The 25,240-nt window shown below is 42.2% G+C and overlaps 1 protein-coding gene across 14 annotated transcripts in view; it reads left to right on the top strand.

Annotated features, from left to right (window-relative positions):
* The window catches only part of FGGY (FGGY carbohydrate kinase domain containing), a 413,290-nt gene that overhangs the window by 262,904 nt on the left and 125,146 nt on the right, over positions 1–25,240 (top strand). For all 14 annotated transcript variants that reach the window (XM_072730788.1, XM_072730787.1, XM_072730782.1 and 11 more), the window contains one exon: positions 16,123–16,230. In XM_072730788.1, the coding sequence (XP_072586889.1) occupies positions 16,123–16,230 (108 nt within the window). The remainder of the gene's footprint in view (positions 1–16,122; positions 16,231–25,240) is intronic.

Raw genomic sequence — 25,240 nt, 5'->3', positions numbered from 1 at the left:
AAAAGATCTTAGCCAAAATCTCTCCTACCCGTTTGGAAACATGTTATCCTTCTCCTTTCCATATCCCCTAAAGTAATTATTCTGAATCCTTAGCATTCTAATGACCCACTGCACAGCATGGTGCATGATGATCAGTCAACTCGCCATGGAATTAGTATTCACCTTTCTCCTCCAGCCCTGCTCCAGGACATACTATGCTCTCTGCTGCTTCTCCCTTTGCTTCCTCTCCCTCTACCTGCGATCCCCTTCCCTCCACTCCTTCTCCTGTTCAACCCCCACTTCAGATCTGGGCTCAGGCATCACCACTTCCCAGAAGTTTTCAGAATAAATGAGGTGAAGTATCTATGTACTCCCATGGCACATACCTCTCTCTCAGTGCATACTCCTCCCTATTTGTGGTTAGTTACCTGGGTTTATGTCTTCCTTGTTCACGTGGCTATGAATTCCTTGAGGGCTGGTACTGTGGCTCATTCATTTATATTAGCACTTGTGTCTAATATAGTCCCTGGTACAAAGTTGGCTTTCAGTAAATTTTGAATGAAACAGTCATTTAGCAGCATTCCACTGTGAAGTGTGCTAAGTTTTGGAGATGTAGTGGTGGTGAATGCTCACCTTTTTGATATCTTGAAGGTGTTCTTGAAGACTCTCCCAGTATTGAGGACCCAAAGGAACCCACCATTTTTTAATGCCACAACTATATACTGATATCTCTAATGTTTGAATGCTTTTGTTGAGTTGTACCAAGAACTTCTGTAGAAAGGTCTGGTGTGGCATATGTAGGAGAGCCTCTCACCATCTTAAATGCATCCATGTCCTTTTTATAGTATGGTACAGCTGATTATAGGTTGTGTCCCTATGCAACATCTGTCTTCTTACCAAAATCAAATCTTTAAATTAAGTGACTGAGGCTCTCCTCTGGTGCATCATCCTACAGGAGACCAGAAGGATGATGGCTTTGGGGGAATAAAAGGGTTTTTTTTTTTTTTACTTCTCTCAAATCATGTATATCCATTCTCAGTATTATACCAAGAGAGAAATAAAAGGAACAGTCTTAATTTTGACTAACATTTTCTGTCTAGATGAACTTGAGTGATTCATTTGATTTTTTATTTTTTAGGACCTCCATCTCTTTCTCTAAAAAGCAATGGCCTTGGGGTGCCTGGATGGCTCAGTTGGTTAAGTGTGTGACTCTTGGTTTTGGTTTAGGTCATGATTTTAGGGTTGTGAGATTGAACCCCATGTTGGGCTCCATGCTCAGCGAGGAGTCTGCTTGAGATTCTCCCTTTGCCCCTCCTCCCTGCTCTCATTTATTAATAAGTGTTTAAAAAAATAAAATAAAAAGCAATGGCCTTTCCTACTTTCTAGATGTATCAAGTATTGGTTGAATAGGTGATTGTAAGAGCTGTCTGGAAACCCTCTGTAGCATGTAGACATTTTAGATGCATTGAAGCAGGCTGGGAGGAGGGGATATTTAATGAGGAACATACTTGATATAGGGTATTGCCTTCATGGAAGAGTACCTTTGCCTTTGGCCTCATGCAAGAGCCCCTCTGTAAGGTGTTGGGTTCTAGGCTGGTACCCTTATCTGAGTCCAACTCTGGTGATGATCCTCACAAAGACTTTTGGAGTAGGTAGAGCTAGTGGAGTGCATTTAAGCCAGAGTCCTCAGGGAGAGTCAGGATTTGGAAAACTAAATTCAAATGCTAGCCATCTGGACCATCCATGTCATGGAAGAGGGATGAAGGGAGGGTCTTGGGACACATGTTAACTGAATCAGGGCAGAGCATGTCTGAAGTGGCTGACAGTTGATCCCTGCCCCTTTGAGATGCCCCAGGATCACCATTTATGTATTGGCAGATCAGGTGGTTAAAAATCCAAGGTAAAGGTAGCAGTTGACCTTGAAAGCATAGAGGGTCTGAAGGTCATAGGGAAGGTGATTTGGGAAAGAGGAGATGGGTAGAATGAGGTGAAGCAGTGAAGGGGTTTTGGAGAAAAATATTTTGAGGCAAGGCCTCTTTTCCCCTGCCTGGAACTGTTGACTTAGCAAAATAGAAGAAACCACACATACTTACCCACCATGGAGCTGATCTGGAGCTTGGAGCCTCCAGAGGGCCAGGGAAGGCCCAGCTCTGTGTGGAACACTTACGTAGCCTGTGACCACAAACTTTTGGGCAACATAACAGGTGATTATCATTCATTATGCATTCAGTTGTGAATCAGAACAAACTGAAATGAACCACTGTGCAAGTCCAGCCTCTGGTAATCCTGAATACGTGCTGGAGAGGGGACGGCAGTGGGTCTGTGGACTGCTAGCTACAAAGTAACCAAAACATAAATTGGGATTATTTCCCCATTGCCTTCAAGAGAATAATTCCAACCACTTAGCCTGCCATGAAAGGACCTTCATGATCTGACCTCTGCTTGTCCTCCCACTCATAGGTTTGTTTTTTGTTTTTTGTTTTGTTTTGTTTTTTTGGGTTTTTTTTTATATCTCCTGCTCCAAGCCTTATCTTGAGCAAGTTATGTAACCCCTGTAAGCCTCAGTTCCTGCATCTGTAAAATGGGGATACCAATACCTGTCTTACTAGGCCTGTAATAATTATTAAATGAGATAGTGCATGTAAAGCCACTGACATAGTCCTTTGCTTGCGGTATATGGCAATTCAATGTTTGTGGGATTTTTTTTCTATGTTCCAGCCAAACCATAAGTCTCTTCAAGCCATTGTTGTACTAAGAACTGTTTTGAGGTGCTTATCAGAGTATCTTGCTATTTGTAGATTAACTGTCACATACCCTAACTACACTGAAAATGGGGGCAAGAGCAACATCTCTTCATCTCTGTTTCCACAGAACCTGATCCCCATAGTAGGTGCTCAAGTAAATGTTTACTGAAGAATTGCTTGAAGTGTCTCTGTTCTGGAGAATCTTGACTCTCAGCAGTCCCCAGATGTTTTGTGAGCCCCCTTTCATTACCCATATTAGGCACCTACTGTGTGTGGGGAAACCACACCAGGTGCTTGGCACACACGATCTCAGTTAATAGCCCTACCCCTCTAGAAGGCAGCTATTACGTAAACTCTTGACAGATGAGTACAGAGCCTCAATTAACAGAAATGCCTCAAGTGTAAACATTAGATGATTTTTTTACCGTGAACTCACTAGGAACCCAAGCTGAGATCCAAACAATCCTCTTGGTCTGGCATGAAAAATGAGACCCAGATTTCTTCCACCTAAAACTCACTGTGTCTCCAGCTATTCCCACCCTCTACTGGCACCACTGTTGTTTGCACCTTACCAGGATTAGCCGGGCCAGTCTGTACTCTGAACTCAGAAAAGTAGAGATTAAATATTTCCTGGCTTAAAAAAAAGTAAGAGTACAGAAAGTTAAATAATCAGCTCTTGTTGATAATTTACTATGTACAGGTGGTGTGTCAGGGCTTTCTCTGCATTGTGTCAGTTCTTTCCCAATGTCTTGGAAGGCGAATAGTCTCCCATGCCTTTTACCCTGGAGGAAACTGGCACTTGTCGGGGTCTCATAGCTGGATCATGCGGTTATGGTTCCTGACCTGGCTGGACCAAAACTCTCTCTCTCTCCAAGGCACTAGGCAATCTGAAGGAAACAGTGTCACTGGCCCCAGGCTTCACTAACCCCCCACACCCTTCTCTGTATCCCCCAGAGGCAGGTGTGCAGGGATGTTTCCTACTCCCATGGCTGAGTGCTCAGTCACCACCCTAAGTGCACAGGCCAGTGAAATGGAAAAATAGCTCTTACTCCTCACTCTGTCATCTGTCCCTCAGGTGAGAGCCAGATTCTCAAATTGCTAGGCCAATGGCGAAGAAGTCTACACCACACACACACAGAGTATCAGCACACGCAGAGTTCTGCCGGAATTCACACATCCTGGAAGCCAGGCTGGCATTGGTGGCCAGTTTCATTTAATCTTGTTTCTGATTACTGCATGATGAGTGGAGAGATGGAGGAAGGCAGGATCGTACGGAAGCACGTGGATCTCCAGAAATTGGGGTTTGGTTTTCTCTTTGAGAGTCCCTTTAGGCACTACCTGGACCGGTCTCTGTAAACCCACAGCAACAACTCAAATGTCCGGGAAGGGGGAGGGCTGGTTCCACTGGCCCCTTATATTCATCTGACTTTTGTAGTTCTTTGAGTTAGCCAGATACAGTAAGAAGAGCCCGGCCTTCAGAGTCAGACGGACTCAGATCACTTCTGCCACTTGGTACCTATATGACCATAAATGCATCTTTGAACATCTGTGAGTCACAGTTTCTTCACCTTAGACTGGAGAAAATGGCTGGATTATCATGAAGATTGTGCATGAGAATGTGTATAAAACAATCAGCACCTAGTAGGCAAATGTCAGGCTGCCTACCCTCCCTTCCTTACCCTCCCCATTCACCTGTAATGCCTTCAAAAAAAAAAAAAAAGCCCATTATAATTGTCATTTGTTATTTTTGTGAGCTAAATGTGTTACTGATTAATAACACAAAAACTGTTTAAACCACTCTCACAGGACTGTAACCCTGCCCTGCATCATGTCATATCATTTCACAGATAGCTGGGGTTTTTCCCCTTTTTTTCTTCCCTATTGCCCCCTTTTTTCTCCTTTCTCTAAGGAAGTCCAGATGGGCCTGATACATTCTTATACACTGGGTAGCCTCTGCCAAGGGTTAAAATCAGGTCTCTTTCACATGCAGATGATCTATTCATAACAAAAGCTGCCTCCTGGCCCTGGGCCACAGCTGAACACTGTTCCTCTCAAGTCCTCCTTTCATTTGTTTCTGATTGTTCCACAGTGTTTACATATCTGACTTATTAGCATGGTCTTTTCTAGAGTACAGGCAGAGGGCAAACCCCCCTGGGTCCGCCTTCCCTCTGAGTGCCTTTTCTTCCTTCAGTCTCCTTACCTCTGTGGACCATTTGTCTTTCTTAGGAACTCATTCAAATAGGGAAGCGATTTTTAAGTCTTTCCTTTTCTTTCTTTTTTTTTTTTTTTTTCTTCAACACGAGAGTCACTCAGCATTCTCAAAGAACTGCTGTTGAATATGGAGAAGAGGGAAAAGATACCACTGGAATGTATTCTCTCTCTCTCTCTCTCTCTCTCTCTTTTTCTCTTCTCTCCCTCCCTCCCTTCCTCTCCAACAGGAAAATCCTATCATGTCCATTGACTTTTCGAGGGGCATCTTCCATTCAGGGCACAAGGGGAGCTGGGCCGGCCCCAGACCAGATGTTGAAGGTGGTGCTATCGGCTGTGTCCTTGCCTCTCCTGTTGACAGCTTTTTTTTTCCTCTAAGAAGGGTGTCTCAGGAAGCCTGTGGACTCTTGAGTCAGATTGAGTCTAAAACCTGGTTCTACCTCTTGGTGAGCCTGTGAACTTGAATTAACATCTCTGAAGCCCAGTTTTCCATCAAAACTGGGCGACATGGGTTTGTGCAGTATCTCAGGTGAGAGAAATGGATGTAAAGTGCCCCGTGCGGGGATGACAGAAGCTTCACACAGACGTCCCTTCAGTTGATGGCGGTGGCTCCCTGGCACACCGTCCTGTGGCGGATTCCAAGGCCAGGCCCCACGATGGCAGGAAGGCGGGCCCGGATAACCGCCTGACATGGGCGTGCTGGTACATGTGTGCTGTCCCTGATAACCTGTTAGGTAACCAAAGAACATGGGGCTCCTACCCTCTCTCTCCATCCTTCTCCTGACCTCCTCCCATCTAACCATCACGATTTATTTTTTTTAAGAAATTTTTAAAATTTTATTTATTTATTCATGAGAGAGAGGCAGAGACACAGGCAGAGGGAGAAGCAGGCACCATACATGGAGCCCGATGTAGGACTCGATCCCAGGACTCCGGGATCACGCCCTGGGCCAAAGGCAGGCGCTGAACACTGAGCCACCCAGGCATCCCCCATCACGATTTTTTAATGCTTTTTGCAGTCTGCTTTGTTATAGAGAAGATGTGAGGGATGAAGTCTTTCACCTGAAGACTCAGTAAATACCTGTCGGTTGATAATACTGTTGCTATCTCTCAGGGAACTACACAAGTGTCTATGCATAATTTTTAGTTCTCCTTGCCTGGCCACTTTATAGCCTTCTCATCTTGTTATAGGCCAAAACTGCAGAAAGATTTCTAAAGATCGGGATTCTTCAGATCCAGATTTGTATGGGCACGTCCCAAATTCCCTGAGCCAAACCTGAGAAGCAGGAGTGGGCTCTTTGGGGGAGTGCTTCCAAAAGGCAGTGATTGATGCGAATGCCCAGGAATTCTGACTTCTTTCAAAAGAGGCCCTGATATAATTCAGCCAAGCTTCTCTTTGCCTTTACGCCATACGCTGTCAACAGGGTCCGTCTCACTTGTGTTTGTTCCCAGTGACAGATCTTTCAAATAGAAATTAATCCATCTGAGTGATCGTGTTGATTCGTAGCTTGTTCTTCTCTAGAGCCAATACAAACCCTGTACCCTACTTCAGAATTCTCGTCAAGGTGGTGTCAGATCTTACTTTTTAAAATTAAATGCCTCCGTGTAATCCGCTCCATAAATAAGAAGTACACCTTGGCCAGTATAGAGGTGATGATATTAGTACAGGCTCCATTTCCCTGGGTCACTGAATGTACCAGGCACTGTACCAAGGCCTGTAATAGACTGTGCCACATTTCATCTGTACAAGTCTATAAAAGAGGTCCTATTTGCCCCGTTTTTCAGATGATCACCCCGAGGACTAGAGTCACATAGCAAGTTAGGACTAAACATTGAGAGTCAGACCAATCTCTAAATCTGTGGTCAGATTGATGATACAATATCTGAGACCAGACACTGGAATCCAAACAAAAGGTCGTAGCAAGGGAAACTCAGGAGCTGATCAGGAGCTGGGCAGGAAGAGGAGGTGTCCACAGTTTCGCAGTCAGAAATCAGAGGCTGTCTGACAGAGGTGCTGTGCGTGGGGCGGCCACGCGCTCGTCACAGGGAAAAGGCTGTGTCATCCTTGTCCGCGTCTGCTGATCAGCCTCGGCTGTATGGCTGCCCTAGCGTCTTTTTAACTGAAATCTCTAAGAGAGAGCTGCTTTTCCTAACAGCTAGTTTAGGATCAAACGAGGGCGTTGGCTGGGTCATATTTGAGAAGTGCTCAATTAGTCCTATGCTCATTCCTGGGGACGTGACAGAAATAGAAGATACGGTTTTGACTCTCAGAGTCCAGCTCACTATGTGACATTGGAACAGAGCTAAGAATCCATCTGGTGACCACCGCACCAAAAAGGGTATCCTCTCTCCTCTCATTAGCTGCCTCCCCTTCCCCCACACAGGCCACCAGCCCCTCCTCCCTGCCTCACAGGATCCACAGAAGAGACCAATAACTGTTTACCCACCACAGATTGTTTAGGCTGTGAAAAAGATGCAAGCTATGATTTTTATATCTTTGGGGTCATACGGCTCTTGGAGCTTTCAAGGCTGAAAGCTGGTCTGAGCTCCCTGGAGCCAGTCAGGAATCTGTATAGAGGAGGCTAAGTGTGGCTTCTTGTCTGCAAGGGAGAGAAAATTGGGGGAAATTTTAGGAAGGCCTCAAAGTTTTCTTGGCTATTCAGTCTCTTGCAAAGCAACTTTGGGTGTGTTTTAAGTGTATCTGAATGAGAAACATATGGATTACATTTCTATTGTGATCGCATATGGGTTTCAAAATGATGAAGAATAAGGAATTCGGGGTTTAAGGAGTCCAAAATACTTGGCAAAGAACTCAGGACATTGCAAGCAACATTTGGCTGTCTCCCTTCATCCCAAATTTGTGGACTGCTTGGTTGGGTGACAAACCCATTCAGTGCCCTCCTGCCGGCTCAAACTGCTAAGCCCCAAGAGATATCTGTGGACAGGTTTCATGTGTTCTTGTTTTGCTCAAACTGAAATAAAGGGATTGGATTTCTAGGAAGGGCATACTCTATCCTGGAGGACTCTTAACCTTTCCGAAACCTCCAGATAGAGGAGAGGAAAGTTTGGCAAGCCTGAGCTTTATTAACTATGTGCCACATTAATTCTGTGATTGAACACATGTTCTATTCTATTATTGCTCTGAATGTCTGTGACACTGTTATTAATTTTAGCCATTAGCCGCCTTGCGTGACTTATTTATAAAGCATTTTATATGCATATTATATACTAAATACACATTACATATGATTTATAGATACAGGTATATACACTTATACATACAACATAGACAGCCCACAACATAGAAGTACAGAGGGTTAAGGAAGATGGAGGAAGTGCTCGCTTCAGCAGCACATATACTAGAACATTGGAAGATGGAGGAAGAAGCAACTTAGCCAGTCAGAGTTTAGAGAAGCTTCCCAGAGCAGATAATATTGAGCTAAATCCTATAAAAGGACATGGAAGAGTTAGTCAGGGTGAGGTCAGAAGGAATGCCTTTTAGACAGGGAGAGGAGAATTTATGAAGATGCAGAGATGAGAAAATGGCACACTTAGGGAGCTTCTAGGCTACAGTGGGGTAAAAATGATGGGGTATATGATGAGGAAATTGTACCATGTGTGATAAGTCAAGACCCGTAGATAAAAGCCAGGTCAGAAAGGTCTCATGTGTTATGGGGAACTTCTAAAGCATGTTAAGGGAATGATATAATTAGGTTTGTGTGTTAGAAGAATCATTGTTTTGGAGGTAAGGAAGTTGGATTCTCTGAGGAGGGTTTTGGGGGTACAGGAGGAGGGCAGTATTTGAGACAGGGAAACCAGCTTAATTACTGTTGGAAGAGATAATAAAGGACTGGACTAGTGCAGTAGCAACAGGGAGAAATAAGCTTTGTTTAAAAAATAGAATTGGCAGGACATGGGACCTGTTATGGGGCAGAGGAGAAAGGTGACTGGGTCTTAAGGTTAAGAATGGTACTCTAGTGGTTGGGTAAATAGGCAGACAGGGACCCCAGCACAGGAGCAGCCCTGAGAGGAAGGATGGCAAGCTCTATTGTGGACACGATGATTAGACATCTAGGTCAGGTGCCCAATTTTGAACTCAAGAGCAAGGCCTGAGTTGGGGAGAAAAATTGGGGACTCAGCTGCATGAAAATCGCCTTTGCACACATGGACATGGATGAGGTGACCCCAGGAGAAGTGATGAGTGAGACAGACACAGAGGAGTGAATCTAGGAGGGAAGAGGAAGGAGAGCCTCCCAAAGGAACAGAACTAAGGACAGGTAGAGTCTAGACCTGACCTCATGAGTTTGTACTCCAGATCTTTGCACTGTCCCCAAAAGGAGTAGCGTTAAACCATCTATCATTTCACATTTCTTGAGAGCCATGTTATGTCCTAAGATTTTTATCTACATTATACCACTTAGGACTCACACAGAACTCTGTGGGAGGTGAGATTATCCCATTTATAGATGAGGAAATGGAGTTTCAGACAGATTCAAAGGCACATGGCTAATAAATAGCCTCTGGAACACCTGGGTGGTTCAGTGTTTGAGCATCTGCCTTGGACTCAGGGTGTGATCCCAGGGTCCCACACTGGGCTCCCTGTGGGAAGCCTGCTTCTCCCTCCGCCCATCTCTGCCTCTCTCTCTGTGTCTCTGATGAATAAATAAATAAATAATCTTTTAAAAAATAAAATAAAAAAATAAACAGCCCCCCTAACCAGAATTGAAGCACAGATTTGTCTAACTTCAAGGTCTATGCTCACATTAGTAAACCATGTTCACTGTCTTTGAGATAAGATGTGTCTACTCACTATTTCATAGAAAAGGCACACAACTCATTCCAATTTAATCTGAGAAGTGCAAAAAAATAGAGGTCAGTGCTAAGAGCCCCATTCAAAAACCGAATTCTCTATGCTCTTTTTTGTACTGTGTAGTGAGCTGGGAGTTGGCTGGAATGTGTATAAATGGTTTTTTTCTAGTAAGACGATAGCACAGTCCATTTGGAGGGAGAGATGAGCCACCACGGAAATACTCAGTCCCACACATGCCTGCGGCTACCCTCTAAAATTCCCAACCTGGCTGGAGGCACTCAAAACAAAACCTCCTGTTCCCTCCCAGGACCACTGGCGCCTGGAGCCTGCCTGCTGCCCCTGCCAGAGGTTTAGTCCAACCTCGGTATGATGGGGTGGGGGCAAAGCAGAACGGAAATTGCTGGAGTAGCTCCCTGCTCTGAGCCCAGTCATCTCTCCCAGCAAGAGGTGTGAGCAGGCGCTTGGGCTTTAGCACTGCAGGGCAGCTCAGCTGACAAGAGCATAGCCTTCGATGACATGGAGCCAGCTTGGGCATAGACATGAAAAGAGGCAGGAACAAATGGAGAGACGCTTCTAATTCCTGCTCTACCAATTCCATCCTTGTGATCCCGGGTGGTTTGCTTACCCTCCTCCTGCCTTTGTCTTCAGCTATAAGATAGGCTGTGCCTGTTTGACTCCAGGTACTATCAGGGTAATTGCAAGTGTGAACACAAATATAAACTTACAAATAACTTAATACCAGAGTTACCAACCCAGACCATCTTGCACTCCAGCTTCTACCAGATTGCCAACCTCAGGAGAATACATGGCTCTGATGCCTGTCTTTCTGTATCTTTTCTTGTTTCAAGCGATAGTTTGAACTCAGTGTGTGTCTAATAAGTATTTGTTGAATAATGATATGTGAATGGCAGATGTTATGGATAGTAGCCATTAAATACAACCCATGAAGCTGACAGTCAAGAAAGGCCCCTGATAATCCTGGCCATGGTCACCGGGGTGGTGGGGCAAAGTTGGTGCTTAGAGAAGCCCCAAAAGATCACCCAGTGTGATCCCCTGAGCCACAGGGCAGAGCCTGTGTTAAAATTGCTTGCTGGAGAATTCTGATTGACCAGCTGAGGAAGAATGACTCAATTTCATGGGATCTTAGATATTCTCAAAGACCAAGGAGATACTAAATATTTTTGGCCAACCTATTTATTTTATAGATGAGGAAAATAAAATCTGCAGAGGGTAATAAGTTGGTATTTGTAGCTTGGACCTTGTTTGGATCTAAAGCTACTCCTCTTTTGTGTACTAGCTATCTGACCTCCTTCAATTTAGATTTCCTCATTTGTGGGGTAAGTATGATAATAGGACCTATCTCACTGGGCTGTCATGAGTATTAAATGATAGGATGTCTGTAAAGAGCCTAGGAGACTATTTGGCATGTTATAAGCCCACAGTAACTGTTAGCAATTACTCTTTTATTGTTTCTTACTATTATCTTTATTTCTATATGATTATTTCTTACTGTCATTGCCTGACTTAGTTCCCTGAGACGTTTTTTTTCCTTTTCAAAAGCCGTGGCTTTTTTAAAAATTAAATTTTTGACGAACAGTAGGGTATATTAGTACAAAAATATACCAATCCTTCAAACCTTATGACTTAAAAACAAAAAAAAAGATTTTATTTGTTTATTCATGAGAGACAGAGAGAGACAGAGACACAGGCAGAGGGAGAAGCAGGCTCCATGGAGGGAGCCCGATGTGGGACTCGATCCCGGGACTCCAGGATCACACCCTGGGCTGAAGGCAGATGCTCAACTGCTGAGCCACCGCGTGCCCCATGACTTTCTATTTAAAGTAAAATTCAGAACTTTAAGCCCTCGTGAAAACCAAAATGCTTGTACAGCTTCATGAGTGTGAGCCTTGCCCGCTCAATCATTTCTGCCTGGGCTACCCTCCTCTAAGTAAGGGAACACTTACATCTCCATCCAGGCCTAGCTCCCCTGTGGCCACCTCTGGAAAGTGCCCGCAGCTTCGATTTCTACCACACTCCTCCCTACTTTACTGTAATACTTAGCGCGCTTTTTCGTAATTTCTAAATTTCCACCACTTGTCTGCCTGGTTATAGACGAGGAGCCCTTTGAGGAAAGGGGCCATGCCTTACTAGTAATTATTATTGTTATTATTATTTAACTTTATTATTTTTATAGGCTGGATGCTGATCTCAGTACCTGGCATATGGTGTGCAACCAAATGTTTTGTATCACTGCCGGTTTCTATAATTTTATTCCCTATCCCACATAAATAAAGAATATGGCACATGTGTACATAGTGTTTAGACCCTACCAAATTGAATACTCATGTGCCACCCCACCCATGAAAAGGAATATTATGGAAGAGAATATTTCCGGTACCTTTTAAGTATGAATGTTTAACAATACAATTCAACAAATGTTAGCTAGTTTCTTTTATTTTGCTTGCTGTTCTAGCTCTTTGAAGTAATTTTGAATCTTAATTTGGACATGCTCCATAAAATGGAGCATAATATCCTCCCATCTTTATACCATCTGAAAATATGATAAGCTTTACTTCTGTATCATTTTCTACTTCATGGGTAAGAATGGTGACTAAATCAGACCACGAGCAAATCTAGAGACCTTCTTACCTGGTCATAATTACTTCTGGCTGTGGTCATTCAGTCCTGTCACCTTACTGTTCCATCACACGAGCTTCATTTCAAGGAGAACTCATGTGTATTTGGTATTGAATATATATGGTAAGCTGTTTGTAGTTGACAGCTTATTCTATCTTCACCAAAGTCCTCCAACATTCATATTGACCCTCTTGTTTTTTAATTGGGGCAACTGAGGCCCAGAAAGATGAAGGATCGTGTAAGATCCCTTGGCTGGAATATGGCAGGGTGGAATAGAATCAAGATAGGTCTTTGACTCAACCCATGCTCTCTTCCTCTGCTCTTCACAAGCCTTTTGGGGAAAATTTATCAAAAGCTTTTTAGAAATGCAGATTCCCTAACTTGTCATCAAGGCCGACAGGTGTGTTCCATTTGAGTGAGTCTATGTTAGTTGTGATGGCCCTTGCTTTCTACCCTTAAGAGGCAAAGAAAGATTCAAAGAAGCAATGGTAGCCTGAAAATAAGACCATGCTTTGGCAGAGACAAATATAGAACCTGCAGAGTGTGGTGCCTGGCTGCTTTGCATTTTTATAACCTTGGACATGGAATTAAACTCTCTCTGCTTTAGTTTACACATCTATACAGTAGGAATAGTGATGGAATCTTCCCTCAGGGTTTTTATGAGAGTTAAGTGGTTTAATTCTTATCGTATGCTTAGAATAAGGCCTTTAATAAGTACCCAGTCAATTTTGGCTGTTGTGATTGCCAGCAGGACCACTATTACTAGGAAATCAATGTTCTATACAGACAATTATTATCAGTGGAGTTAAATGAACTCCCTTCTTTGGGAACAGAGCAACCTCCAGGCCAAGATAGCCATCAGCATGGGAAAGGGCTTTCACAAAAATATCCTTAAATATTTAGGTCTATTGCAAAGGATTAAAGCACACAGATATATACAAATGTGTTTCTCTTTCTCTCTCTCTCTTAAAACAAACTATTACTTGTTTTCTCCAAGAACATAGAGTTTAGAAGTGATTGGAAATGCTGTGGGAAACATATTTCTGTGTGTTGGTTTCCTTGCTTTACTCAGATGTCTGATGAGAAGCATGTGCCATTTCAAAAGAGTGAGCACAAACAGCTCAAAATTTTCTCCCTGGACAGAGCAAGGCAAAGCCATCACTTGACATTTCTGAGCAGCAGACCCTCATCTTCCAATGAAGCTCTCCTGCAGCTGACTCAGTAACAAGCTTAAATAAATTGTGACATGGGGTGGGGGGTGATATATAATCTTCCAAACAAATTTATGTATACAAGTGAAAAATAAAATATGCCATACGTTTGGAGGCCAACATCTGCCTGGGTTCAAATCCCACCTTGAGCAGTGACTGTGTGACCGTGGACATCTTATACATCATCTTCTCTGAGGCTAATCTATCAAATGGGGCTAACAGTGCTAGAAGAGGAGGGGGTGCAGGACATGACAAGAGATGATTTGACTTTGGTGGTTATCTATCCACCTGTTCAAACACTGGTTTCTAAGTGGTTGTGAACATGAGCTGTCTTATTCACCCCAAAGACACTGTGGGATGAGTAATGCCTAGGCCCAGCATGTGAGAAATTTTCATGGGCAAAGACAAAGTGACAAAAACAAAGACCATTTGTGTGTGCTCCTTTTGGCTGGAACAGTCTCCATGTCCTATACACATACACATACACATGCTCATATATATACTCACACACCCTCACAACTTCTGTGTATGATTTACACCTTAATTCAAATATTGCTTCCTGAAAAAAGCCTTCTGTGACCCCTAGACTAGATTAGGTGCCTCACTTACTTGCTCTTACAGTACCCTTTGATTTTCATCCATTTACCACAATTTATAATTACACATTCGTGTGATGATCTGATTAATATCTATCTGAGAGTGCCCCATGATTTGTCCCATTTGCCTAGGACGAAAGGGTTTTCTAGGACACAAGACCTTTAGTGCTAAGCCTAGGAGATTCCTGGTCAAACTTGAATGATCACTCTCATCTGTCCCCATCTCAATATAGAATGCTTCATGAGGGCAGGGCCTAAGCTGTTTTGTTTGACATTCATTACCAATGCTTGGTGCAGATGGGATCACAGTGAGGATTCAGAAAACATCTGCTGAGCCAATAAGGAAGTGAGTGGATATGTCAATGTAAGCCGAACTATCTTTTCTTGCAAAAATCTCTTTTTTCCCTGACATTCTTCCTATTTTAGGTGCTAAGTGTCCCTTTTCATAAATTATCTTTATTTCACGGAATTTAAAGTTAACAGTGTTGTGTTGTTCCCATGTCTTCACTTCCTTTCTGTTTGAGGGTTGGAAATCCTACTGATTTGAGGACTAGCTGGTTTAGTAAAAAGGGAACTGGAATAGTGCAGGTCAAGACATTTAAAGAAAGTTTGTTCCTGTGCTAAAATGCTGGACTATAAATTTCATGAGGGCAGAAATCATGAATATTCAGTTCATTTCTATATCCCTGGGATGTGACATAGTACCAAGCATATGATAAGGGCTGAATAAATATTTGTAGAACAAATGAATGAATAGGTTTGCTGCCTGTCCAGAAGGTATGTGGGAGTAGACCTGATATGCCTCACTCACTTTTCCTCCCCACTCCCCACCTTTAACTATGCATCTCCTCAATCTGAAATATGGTTTTGTTCAAGCCATTCCCTTGATTTAACATGCCTGGCTCAATCCTATATCTAAGCGATGTTGTGTTCTCTGAGACCATTCATGCCTTACCCCCTCTGCCCCTCCATAACATTTTGTGTTGTGTCTTTACCATCCTATGTACCACACTGTATGCTATTTGTCTATTTACTTGTAGAGCTCCCCTCTAGGTGGGTAGCTTCTTGAAGACAGAAACTCTGATTCATCTCTGTATCCTCAGCTCCCAAGAGAGGGAGATGGCATGCTATTAGTTGACTAGTAAGTGTAGAAGGAAGGGAATGTACCAGTTATCTGTTACTACAGAAATGCTAGGTGATAAACACACAATCTTAGAGTTGTAAACAAAAATACACATCTTGTTGTATGTCACTAAGATTGTCACCAGTTGTCTGGATGATTCTGGTGATCTGGGCTTGTTAGTGCTGGTTGATTAGGATGACTTGCTGATCTTGTTTGGGTTATCTCTTGTATGTGAGATGTCACTTGCTATATTAGGGCAGACTCAGCTCTGTTGCTTATTCTTCCACCCAGCAGGCTACTCTCAGCTCTTCTGGCAAAGGTAGAGAACCAAGAAGAATAGAAGCACACAGTCCTCTTGAGGCCTAAGCCTGGAAAATTGGCATGGTGTCACTTCCATCTCATTCTGTTAGCCAAAACAAGTCACCAGGCTGACCCAAACTCAAGGGGTAGGGACTCCACCTGTTAATGAGAGGAGCTGCAAAGTCATATTGCAAAGGGGTTGGATACATGGAGGATAGAGAATGGGCACCATTTTTGCAATGTGTCGGCTACAGAGAGGGAGCCAGCAAAGAAATGTCTCATCAGTTTCTTTCAAAAAGATATCTTTTACTACCCTAACATCTGAATGACTTTATCAGCAAGGCCTCCAAAGATGAAGCCATGCCCTTCCTTTGGAAGGAATGACTCTCTTACCAAAGAAGATATTTAATGGGAAATTGAATTTCATGGTCATAGAAACATCGGATGGGAGGAGGGTAAGGCTTCTAGTCCTGAGCATCAGTTATTTTCATTTACTTTGCCTTTTTCTTTTCAGATCAGCAAAGACCCAATCTTTGTACCAGGGGTCTGGGGCCCTTATTTCTCAGCCATGATCCCTGGGTTCTGGCTGAATGAAGGTGGTCAGAGTGTTACTGGAAAATTGGTAAGTTGACACTTTCTCAACTTGGGTTTAAATGTTTTCTAGCCTTGACCAGCCCATTTTGTCACACTATCCATATACCCAGTATCTGGAAGATTTGCAGGCTGCTAAAATCAGAAGAATTAGCTTTCTCTTAGTGTACAGCCTAACATATGGTGCATAGGCAGCATGCATTTGCCAAAGGAAATTGGTCCAGGCAATGATGACTAACCCATCTTGTCACCTATCTTTCACACAAAAATCCTTTTTTTTTTTTTCATGGCAGTGAAAGTGATATTCTACATTGTAAAAAAAGACCATGTAACTCACCAGCTGAAATTCTTCAGTAGTTCTCCATACCCCTGGAGATAGATAGTTTTATGGACACATCATACCTTTCGTGGCTCTTCCCCTCCAGTCCCATTCATGTACTTGCCACTAAGACTAGATTACCCTGCCCACAACTTCCTCATGGCTTATGTTATTCTACTCTTTTGCGCCTTTGGATGTGTTTTTTTCCCTGCTCAGAGAGTTACCACTTGGATAATTTTACTTGTCCTTTAAGATACAACTCTACTTAAAGTATTCTATTATTCTTAATGGTTTACTAATCTGTCATTTCCAGAAATCTATGAGTTCCTTAAAAGCAGGAGCCATATCATACTTTTTCTTGCTTCTAGCTCAGTGCCTGAAAGCATTGTTCTTTGCTTCCATCTCAGTTCATAGAAGGTGCTTGATAAAAATTTGATTAATGAGTCAGTCCAAGAAAGACAATTATCATATGGTGGAATATACATATCACTCCTATGTGGAATATAAGAAACAACACAGAAGGTCATAGGGGTAGGGAGGGAAAACTGAATGGGAAGAAATCAGAGAGGGAGACAAACCATGAGAGACTCTTAACTCTGGGAAACAAACTGAGGGCTGCTGGAAGGAAGGTGAAGGGGAATAGGGTAACTGACTGAAGGGCATTAAAGAGGGCACCTGATGTGATGAGCACTGGGTTTTGAGTATTATATGGAACTGATAAATTACTGAACTCTTCACTTGAAATTAATGATGTACTATATGTTGGCTAATTGAATTTTTAAAAAATTGTTGAATCCATGAGGTTTTCTTTTTTTTTTTTAATTAATTTTTATTGGTGTTCAATTTACCAACATACAGAAAAACACCCAGTGCTCATCCCGTCAAGTGTCCGCCTCAGTGCCCGTCACCCATTCCCCTCTACACCCCGCCCTCCTCCCCATCCACCACCCCTAGTTCGTTTCCCAGAGTTAGGAGTCGTTATGTTCTGTCTCCCTTCCTGATATTTCCCAACATTTCTTTTCCCTTCCTTTATATTCCCTTTCACTATTTTTTATATTCCCCAAATGAATGAGAACATACACTGTTTGTCCTTCTCCTATTGACTTATTTCACTCAGCATAATACCCTCTATGAGGTTTTCTAATAGGAAAGATACAAGACCCATAAAAGTGAGATGAATACTATACCAGAGGGACAAGGCATGGAGTTGGCATAAAGCTAGGTTAAAAAACTCTTTGCAGAGTTTATGCTGAGTTCCTGCATCTTCTGGTGTAGGAACAAAAATATGGGAGTGAGAAATAACAGGCATATTTGAGATAATTGCACATAGTCCAAAGTTTCAGCTGTGGCATAAACTTTTCTTAGAAGAATGGCTTATAATAAAAGTTAGCGCTGGGGATCCCTGGGTGTCTCGGCGGTTTAGCGCCTGCCTTTGGCCCAGGGCATGATCCTGGAGTCCCAGGATTGAGTCCCACATCAGGCTCCTTGTATGGAGCCTGCTTCTCCCTCTGCCTGTGTCTCTGCCTCTCTCTCTCTCTCTCTCTCTCTCTCTCTCTGTCTTTCATGAATGAATAAATAAAATCTTAAAAAAAAAAAAAGCTAGAGCTCAGGGGGAACCACATCCTAAGTCCCTGTGGAACATCCTAAGGAACTGATCTTTGTCTGGTAGCCCAAGGGGAAGCAGTGAAAGGTTGGAAGAATGGATGCACATGTTCAGATCTCAGTGGTACAAACTCTGGGGACACCTGGGTGGCTCAGTGGTTGAGTGTCTGCCTTTGGCTCAGGGCGTGATCCCGGGGTCCTGGGATTGAGTCCCACATCAGGCTCCCTGCAGGGAGCCTGCCTCTCCTTTTGCCTATGTCTCTGTTTCTCTCATGAATAAGTAAATAACATCTTAAAAAAAAAATGTACAAACTCTGGCTAGCAGCCATAAGGAAGAAGGCTGGAGAGCACATGGCTGAAGGTGGGGAGACCAATTGTAGTAGGTTAGTCCACAGACAGAAAGCCATACGGGCTTGAATGAGGACAGTGGCAATGATGACTGAGAACTGAGGTCAGGAAATCAGCAAGCCTTGGAGGGATTACATGTGGAAGGCAAAGGAAAATGAGACCTAGGCTCAGTTAGCCAATCTCATATTTGCTGGGTTACACTGAGATCGTCTGTTTATGGTCTCAGTCTTGTACCAATTGTTCTAAATGTTCAACCAAATTATAAGTGATCAGGTCCAAAGCTGGCTATGGATGCAAATCATCATTGTTTCCATTTCTTAGTACATTGCTATTTTATACTTAGCTGCCTCATACTCTCTTTCAAAGTCGGTGGAAACATAGGTGGATGACTGGATTTGAAGCACATGTTCTGTGTGCTTGCTCTAGTGCCAGGCTACAGACATAAATTAATGAATGAGACTTCCCTCAGACCCTGGCTTTGAGGAGCTCATTGTCTAGTAGGGAAGCTCAGTGTCTATAAAATAAAGACATCTGATTGGTCTTAATAACCCATTGCTAGAGAAGTTGAGATATTGACATTGCTGTATGAAGGTGCCAGGGGACTCGGGCTTTATACTCTCCTATTTAAATGAGTGTCATATGTTTACACAACTTTTAACTTAAATATCCATTCCCTTTCTGTGACACATGGAAAACCCATTACTGAAATATAGCCTGTTTCAACCCTGCAGCATAGTCTGATCACCCTTCGCAGACCCAGAACTCATAGATGACACAATCCAGAGGCTTTTTTCTTTTTTTTTTTTTAAATAAGGATAATGATCCAGTAAACCAACTCTTTGTGCATGATGCATTGTCCACGAAGCTGTCTATCAACAGGTTTTCAGAGACTTAATATGCAAATTGAACATCTGTGTCAGTCTGGAAATACTTTCTGCAGTATTTGGCTCAAAGTTTGCTCTGTTGCTATGGATATAAGCCATCTTTGCCCAAACATTATGACATATCTTTGTGGATAAGAATTGGTTATGCCTGTTTCATGAGCCTGAATTTAAATAAAAATGTGACCTCTATCTGGCCATTAATAAAATCTTCCTAATAGTCTACTATGACTTTTGATAGGAGTTATGGGAATCATCGGCCTAGTTAGTTGCTTTTGCCCCATCACCAACCAAGCTTCACTTGGAGTTACACTTTGGACAACTCTACTTAATAGTTTCATTGGCCATACAAGTGGGGCATGATTGACCTGTGGGTTATGGAGAGCAAAATCTTGGGAAATCCAGAAGCTAGCATGATGGGGCAAAATCTAAATCAAGAACAGAGCAGATTACCCGGTAGAGCCACAGTCTAGTCCAAAGAAGGCAAGCAAAGAGACAGAAACAACCTATAGAATAAAGAGATAAAATAAGAATAATAGTGATTAAAATAGTAATAAAAATCCTACTTTATTGAGAATATTTTTCTGTGGAAAGGATTTATATACATAATCTTGTTAATCCTTGAATGGGATTCATAATAACCACAATGCCTAATATTTATGTCGAAGGCTTATTTCCCAGTCTCAATGCCAAGAGCTTTGCATATACTATCTCATTTAATTCTCTTCTCAAAATCCCTGTGAAATAGGTACAGTTGTTACTCCTATTTGATAGATGAAGAATGCATACTCAGAGTAGCAGGCCCAGCCCAGAGAGATTCCTAGTGCACCACCAGTGGCCTTTCTATGTGGTTCCCTTGCCGTTTGCCATTCCTTTCCATTTACTTATCCTCATGTAGTCTGTTGTGAAATTCTGATCTCTGGTTTTACAGCACATTGTTTTCACATAGGATACGGTAAGAGGAAGTTATATGTTTTATGTTGTTTCAAATATACATCTATGATATGCTGTGTCTGCAAGTGTCTGCTCCATTATTACATTGTCCACAGTAGATTCTAAACACACAACCACAAACATACCATCTGAAGCAGAAGAGAAAGGAGAAGAGGGAAAGGAAGGAGGAGCAAAAAGGGAAGAAAAAAAAAGAAAAAATTACCTAAACTCTAGATTTGGAAGAAAAAAAAAAAAGCTATTTTGTCTCAATTTTACAATTAAAAAAAAAAAAAAAAAAGATCTTCCATCCCAAAGCAAATCCTTCATTCCAAGTATGTGAATAGCTTGGTACTGAGGAAAAAAAAAATCTCCATCTGGTTAACTTCAGGATGAAGGGGGAAAGAAAAAAAACAGAATAGACTCTTTTCTGGCTCTGGACCTCTTGCAGTTTCATTTGACTAAGATTTGGATTCATTTTTCACTCGTTTCAAGCTTGTGCTACTGACACTTATTTCCTTTTAGAAGGGCACATGCCTCCATCCAGTGGATGATTGATTTTAGTTGCATCAATTGGGCACCCAGCAGGGATTGCCTCGTGCTTGTCAATACTCTCTCCAGAATAGCTGTGCAGAAAACCTTGCTTTTTGCCCAGACCTTTTCCATAGAACACCAGCCCATGCAGTCACTGCATCCAGATGCTGAAGCTGATTTCCAGCTGGACTTTGGCCATCCCTCTCTGCAAGCACTCTTGTCTGTCTTAACTTGGAGTCATTTTCATTGGGGGAGGTGTAGAGTAAGGGAGGCTTAGTCAAATTCCTAAGCTGCCTCTGTGGTGGCTTTGGCTTTCTGGAATAATTGGGCTTGGGTGGGGGTTACCTTTGATTTTTTTTTTTAAGATTTTATGTATTTATTTGACAGAGAGAGAGCACAAGCAGGGGGTAGTGGCAGAGGGAGAAGGAGAAGCAGGCTTCCCGTGGAGCAGGGAGCCCGGATGTGAGGCTCGATCTCGGGACCTCAGGATCATGACCCGAACCGAAGGCAAACACTTAACTGACTGAGGCACCCAGGTGCCCTACTTTTGAATTGTTTGAACCCAGAATTTAAATATATGAGCTTGAGCTCCAGTGTCACAAAGTAGCAAGATGCTGTGTGCTCAGAATTTTAGCATTTGTGCATTGTGAGGCCTTTTTCCCCTTCCATCCCCACTGCCACTCAGCCTGGGGCTAGAGCCTCAAGAGGTCCATCAGTCCTCCATGAGTAGGGTATGGAGAACTTGCACTGTGCACAGTGCTGTGCATGGATGGAGGTGGTGATTTCACTCCTTTATTCATTCATTCTTTCCTCATGGTACAGTGATCACTCTGGGCCAGGCAAGAATATAGTCACATGACTCCTGTCCTCTAATAGCTTATCCTCTACTTGGAAGGTGGGATACAAGCCTGATAATTTTAAGTCAGTGTGGCATTTGATGTAGGTTGCCCCACCCCTGCCGCCTACTAAGAGTATCTACAATGGGACACTTTCAGGCCCTTTATTAAGATTTAGCATTCTCTCTAATCTGCACAGCATGTCTGTATGGTCAGTGTTGTTCTGTTCATTTTACTAGTGAATAGATAGGTTCAGAACAATAAGCTAACTTGATCAAGATCTTAATAGTTACAAGTGAGAAAGCTTTCGTTCAAACCCAAGTCAGCTACCAGAAGACCCAGAACTCTCCATAACTCTGGACCTGACTTCTGTGAAGGTACATTTTTTAGTTTTTCTTACACTCGTCTTGTACAGAGAAGCAATTATTGTGAGTTGGTGTGACTTTCTTTTCGAGGACATTGAAGCAAAGCCAGTTGGCAGGCTTCGTAAGGCCATGAGAGAAAAAAATAGCATGTGTATCAGTATTGACAGAACCTATGTATGGACTTGGGTGTGTCCCCCACATTTCACATTGACTAATTGGAATGACTTCATGGATATAGAGACCAACTCTGCATTAAACAAATGCTTCTGTGTTCTCTCCTACCCAGGCTTTCACTGTATTTTTTGTGTACCCATCTGGATTCCTGCACAGCTCCCTAATTACCTTCTTCCTTCTAATCTTCTAATCCTTCCCTCTCTAAGCTGTGTCTTCATTTGGCCGCTGTAACAAAGTGCTGCAGACGGGGTGATGTATGTACAATAGAAAGTTACTTCTCACAGCTCTAGAGGCTGGAAGTCCAAAATCAAGGCAGCAGCGCGGTTGGTTTCTGGTGAGGATCCTCTTTTAGGTTGCAGAGGACTGACTTTTCCTTGTATCATCACATGGTGGGAGGGGAGAACTCTGGTCTCTTCATACCCTTATAATGGTGTTAATCCCATTTGTTAGGGCTCCACCCTCATGCTTCCTCACCTCTCCAAAGCCCCACTCCCCAATACATTCATCTCACTGGTGGTTAGGATTTCAACATATGATTTTGAAGGGACACAAACATTCCACAACATCCTCTTTAAGAATTGTGACAAAAGCACATAGATGTGACCCTGTCACTCTTTAGAGTGATGTTTATTTAAACAATCAGTATTTATGGAGTCACCTACGTTCATGGTACTATTCTGACTGAGAAATAGGCAAGGAATAAAACAGCTTCTACTGCACCCCACTCCAAAAATCTGCTCCCTGTCAAGCTTACATTCTACAAAATAAATAATAAGAGAAAGTAGTACAGTTTATTTTATGGTATAAGTTGTTAAAAATAAAAGAGGAAGTAGGAATATGGTTTCAGGTGAGCAGTTTCAAATTTTAAATAAGGTGGTCAGAGTAGGCCTTTTTGATGTGACATGCAAGCATAACAACAAGGAAGGGAAGGAAGTTATTAGCCTTTTGGAAACCTAGGGGAAGAACATACCAGGCCAAAGGAAAAACCAGTGCAAAGGTCCTGAGGGAGGATTGCCTGCCTGCGGTATTACAGGAATAGCAAAGATGCCACAAAGATGGAGCAGAGGGAACCAAAATGAGAGTTGTAGGGAATAAGTTCACGAGGTAATTTGGGGCTGTATTATTGGCCACTGTTAGAATTTTGGCTTTTACTCTGAGTGCAATGGAAAGCCACTGGAGAATAATGAGCACATGACACATACGAGGTAGTTTTCAAAAGATCACTCAAACTGCTGCCTGCTATGGTGGGAATAAACTGTGGAGTAAGGGTGGTGGAGACAGAAGCAGGGATGCCAGAAAGAGGCTACTGTGTAGAGCCAAGACGTGAGGATGGTGGCGTTGGAGTTGGTAAAGAGTGATTGTATTTGAGGATATATTTTGAAGGTAGAGCTGATGGATTGGATATGAAGTGTACGGAAGAGAGAGAGGTCAAGGTTTTTAAAGGATAGCATTGCTATCAATTGAAAGAAGATGGATTCAATATCAGGGAGGCAGAGGGAGGAAGGATTCCAGAATTCGTTTTCTGACTCTAGTAACTGATATTTTCTGTGTTGATCCTGAATTATTTGTTTTCATCTGAGTAAAGACCACCTTCATTTATATTTTTATTGAAGCCAGAAAATTTGGATTAATTCCTTACTCCTCCTTTTCCTTCTCTGCCCACATCCAGTCAGAAAGTCCTATGGATTCTAACTCCAAAATGTATATCACCACTCCATCTGGTTTTTTCTTTTTTCAACCTTACTCTTAACACCATCAGTCAAAACACCATTATCTCTGTCCCACTCTATGTAAAGTGCATATTTTATGCACAGTATATAGTTGGGTCTTGCTTTTCTGCAGTCTTGTAATCTTTGATATTTAGAGTGTTAAAACTATCCAAAATTCAATGCAAAGATGAATATTGTTGGATTTAGGTCTTCCATTTTGCTCTTTGTTTTCTCCAGTGGTTCTGTTTTTTATTTCTCTGTCTCTCCTTTTCTTCCATCTTTTTGGATTATTGAAATATCTTGCAGCTTTCAGAATTCCATTTTAATCCTCCTATTTGCTTTTTAGGCATGATTTTTTAAATTTCTTTTTAAAATTATTTCTTCAGAAATTACATACAATAAACGTCCTAAACTTTTCAGTCTATTTAGACTGTATGCTGTATAATTTCATGTAAAATATAAAAAGCATTCAACTCTATAGTTCCATTTGCCATCCCCCAACTCTCTATGCTGTGGTTGTAGTATGTGTGATGGCTACATAGGCTCTATGTCCAACAATGTAGTTTTTGCTATGTTGTTTTGCTTTAAATAATGTATTAGTCTTCCCAGCATGCCATAACAAAATACCATCACCTGGGTGGCTTAAACAATAAACACTCATTTTCTTACAGTTTGGAGGCTAGAAGTCCATGATCAAAGTGCTAGAAAGTTCAATTTCTCATGAGAGCTCTCTTGCTGGCTTGTAGACAGCAGCCTTCCCACCATGATCTCACGTGGTCTTTTCCAGGCGCATGCATGTAGTGAGAGGGCTTTGGAGATCCTTGCTCTTCTTATAAGGACAGCAATTCTATTGGATTCGGGGCCCACCCTTATGACCTTGTATGACCTTACTTACTTCCATCAAGTCCCCATTTCCAAATACAGTCACACATGGAGGGTTTGGGCTTCTCATCTGAATTTTGAGAGGTGATGCAGTTCCATCCATAACAATCATATGTATTTCAAAGAATTCTCAGAACCAAACATTATCTTTTGTATTTACCTGCATAATCAGCATTTCCCTTTTTTTAAATTTCTTTCTGAAAATTTGAAAATCTGTCTGGTATTTCCCTTCAGCCTGATGAGTTTCCTTTAACATTTATTCATCTCTTATAGCTGTACTGGCAAAAAAAGAAAAAAAGAAAAAAAATCTCTTATTTTTTTTAATGAATTTATTTTACCTTCTATCTTGAAAGAAATTTTTGCTCAATATAGAATTCTTGGTTGGCAGGTTTGTTTGTTTGTTTTCCTTCAGCACTTAAAGATGTTACCGTATTATATCCTGGCACCATCATATGTATTAT

Source organism: Vulpes vulpes, chromosome 12, assembly GCF_048418805.1.
Source record: "Vulpes vulpes isolate BD-2025 chromosome 12, VulVul3, whole genome shotgun sequence".
Lineage (NCBI taxonomy): Eukaryota > Metazoa > Chordata > Mammalia > Carnivora > Canidae > Vulpes > Vulpes vulpes.
Note: the sequence above shows the minus strand (reverse complement) of the source record. Positions and strands in the feature narration are given on the sequence as shown.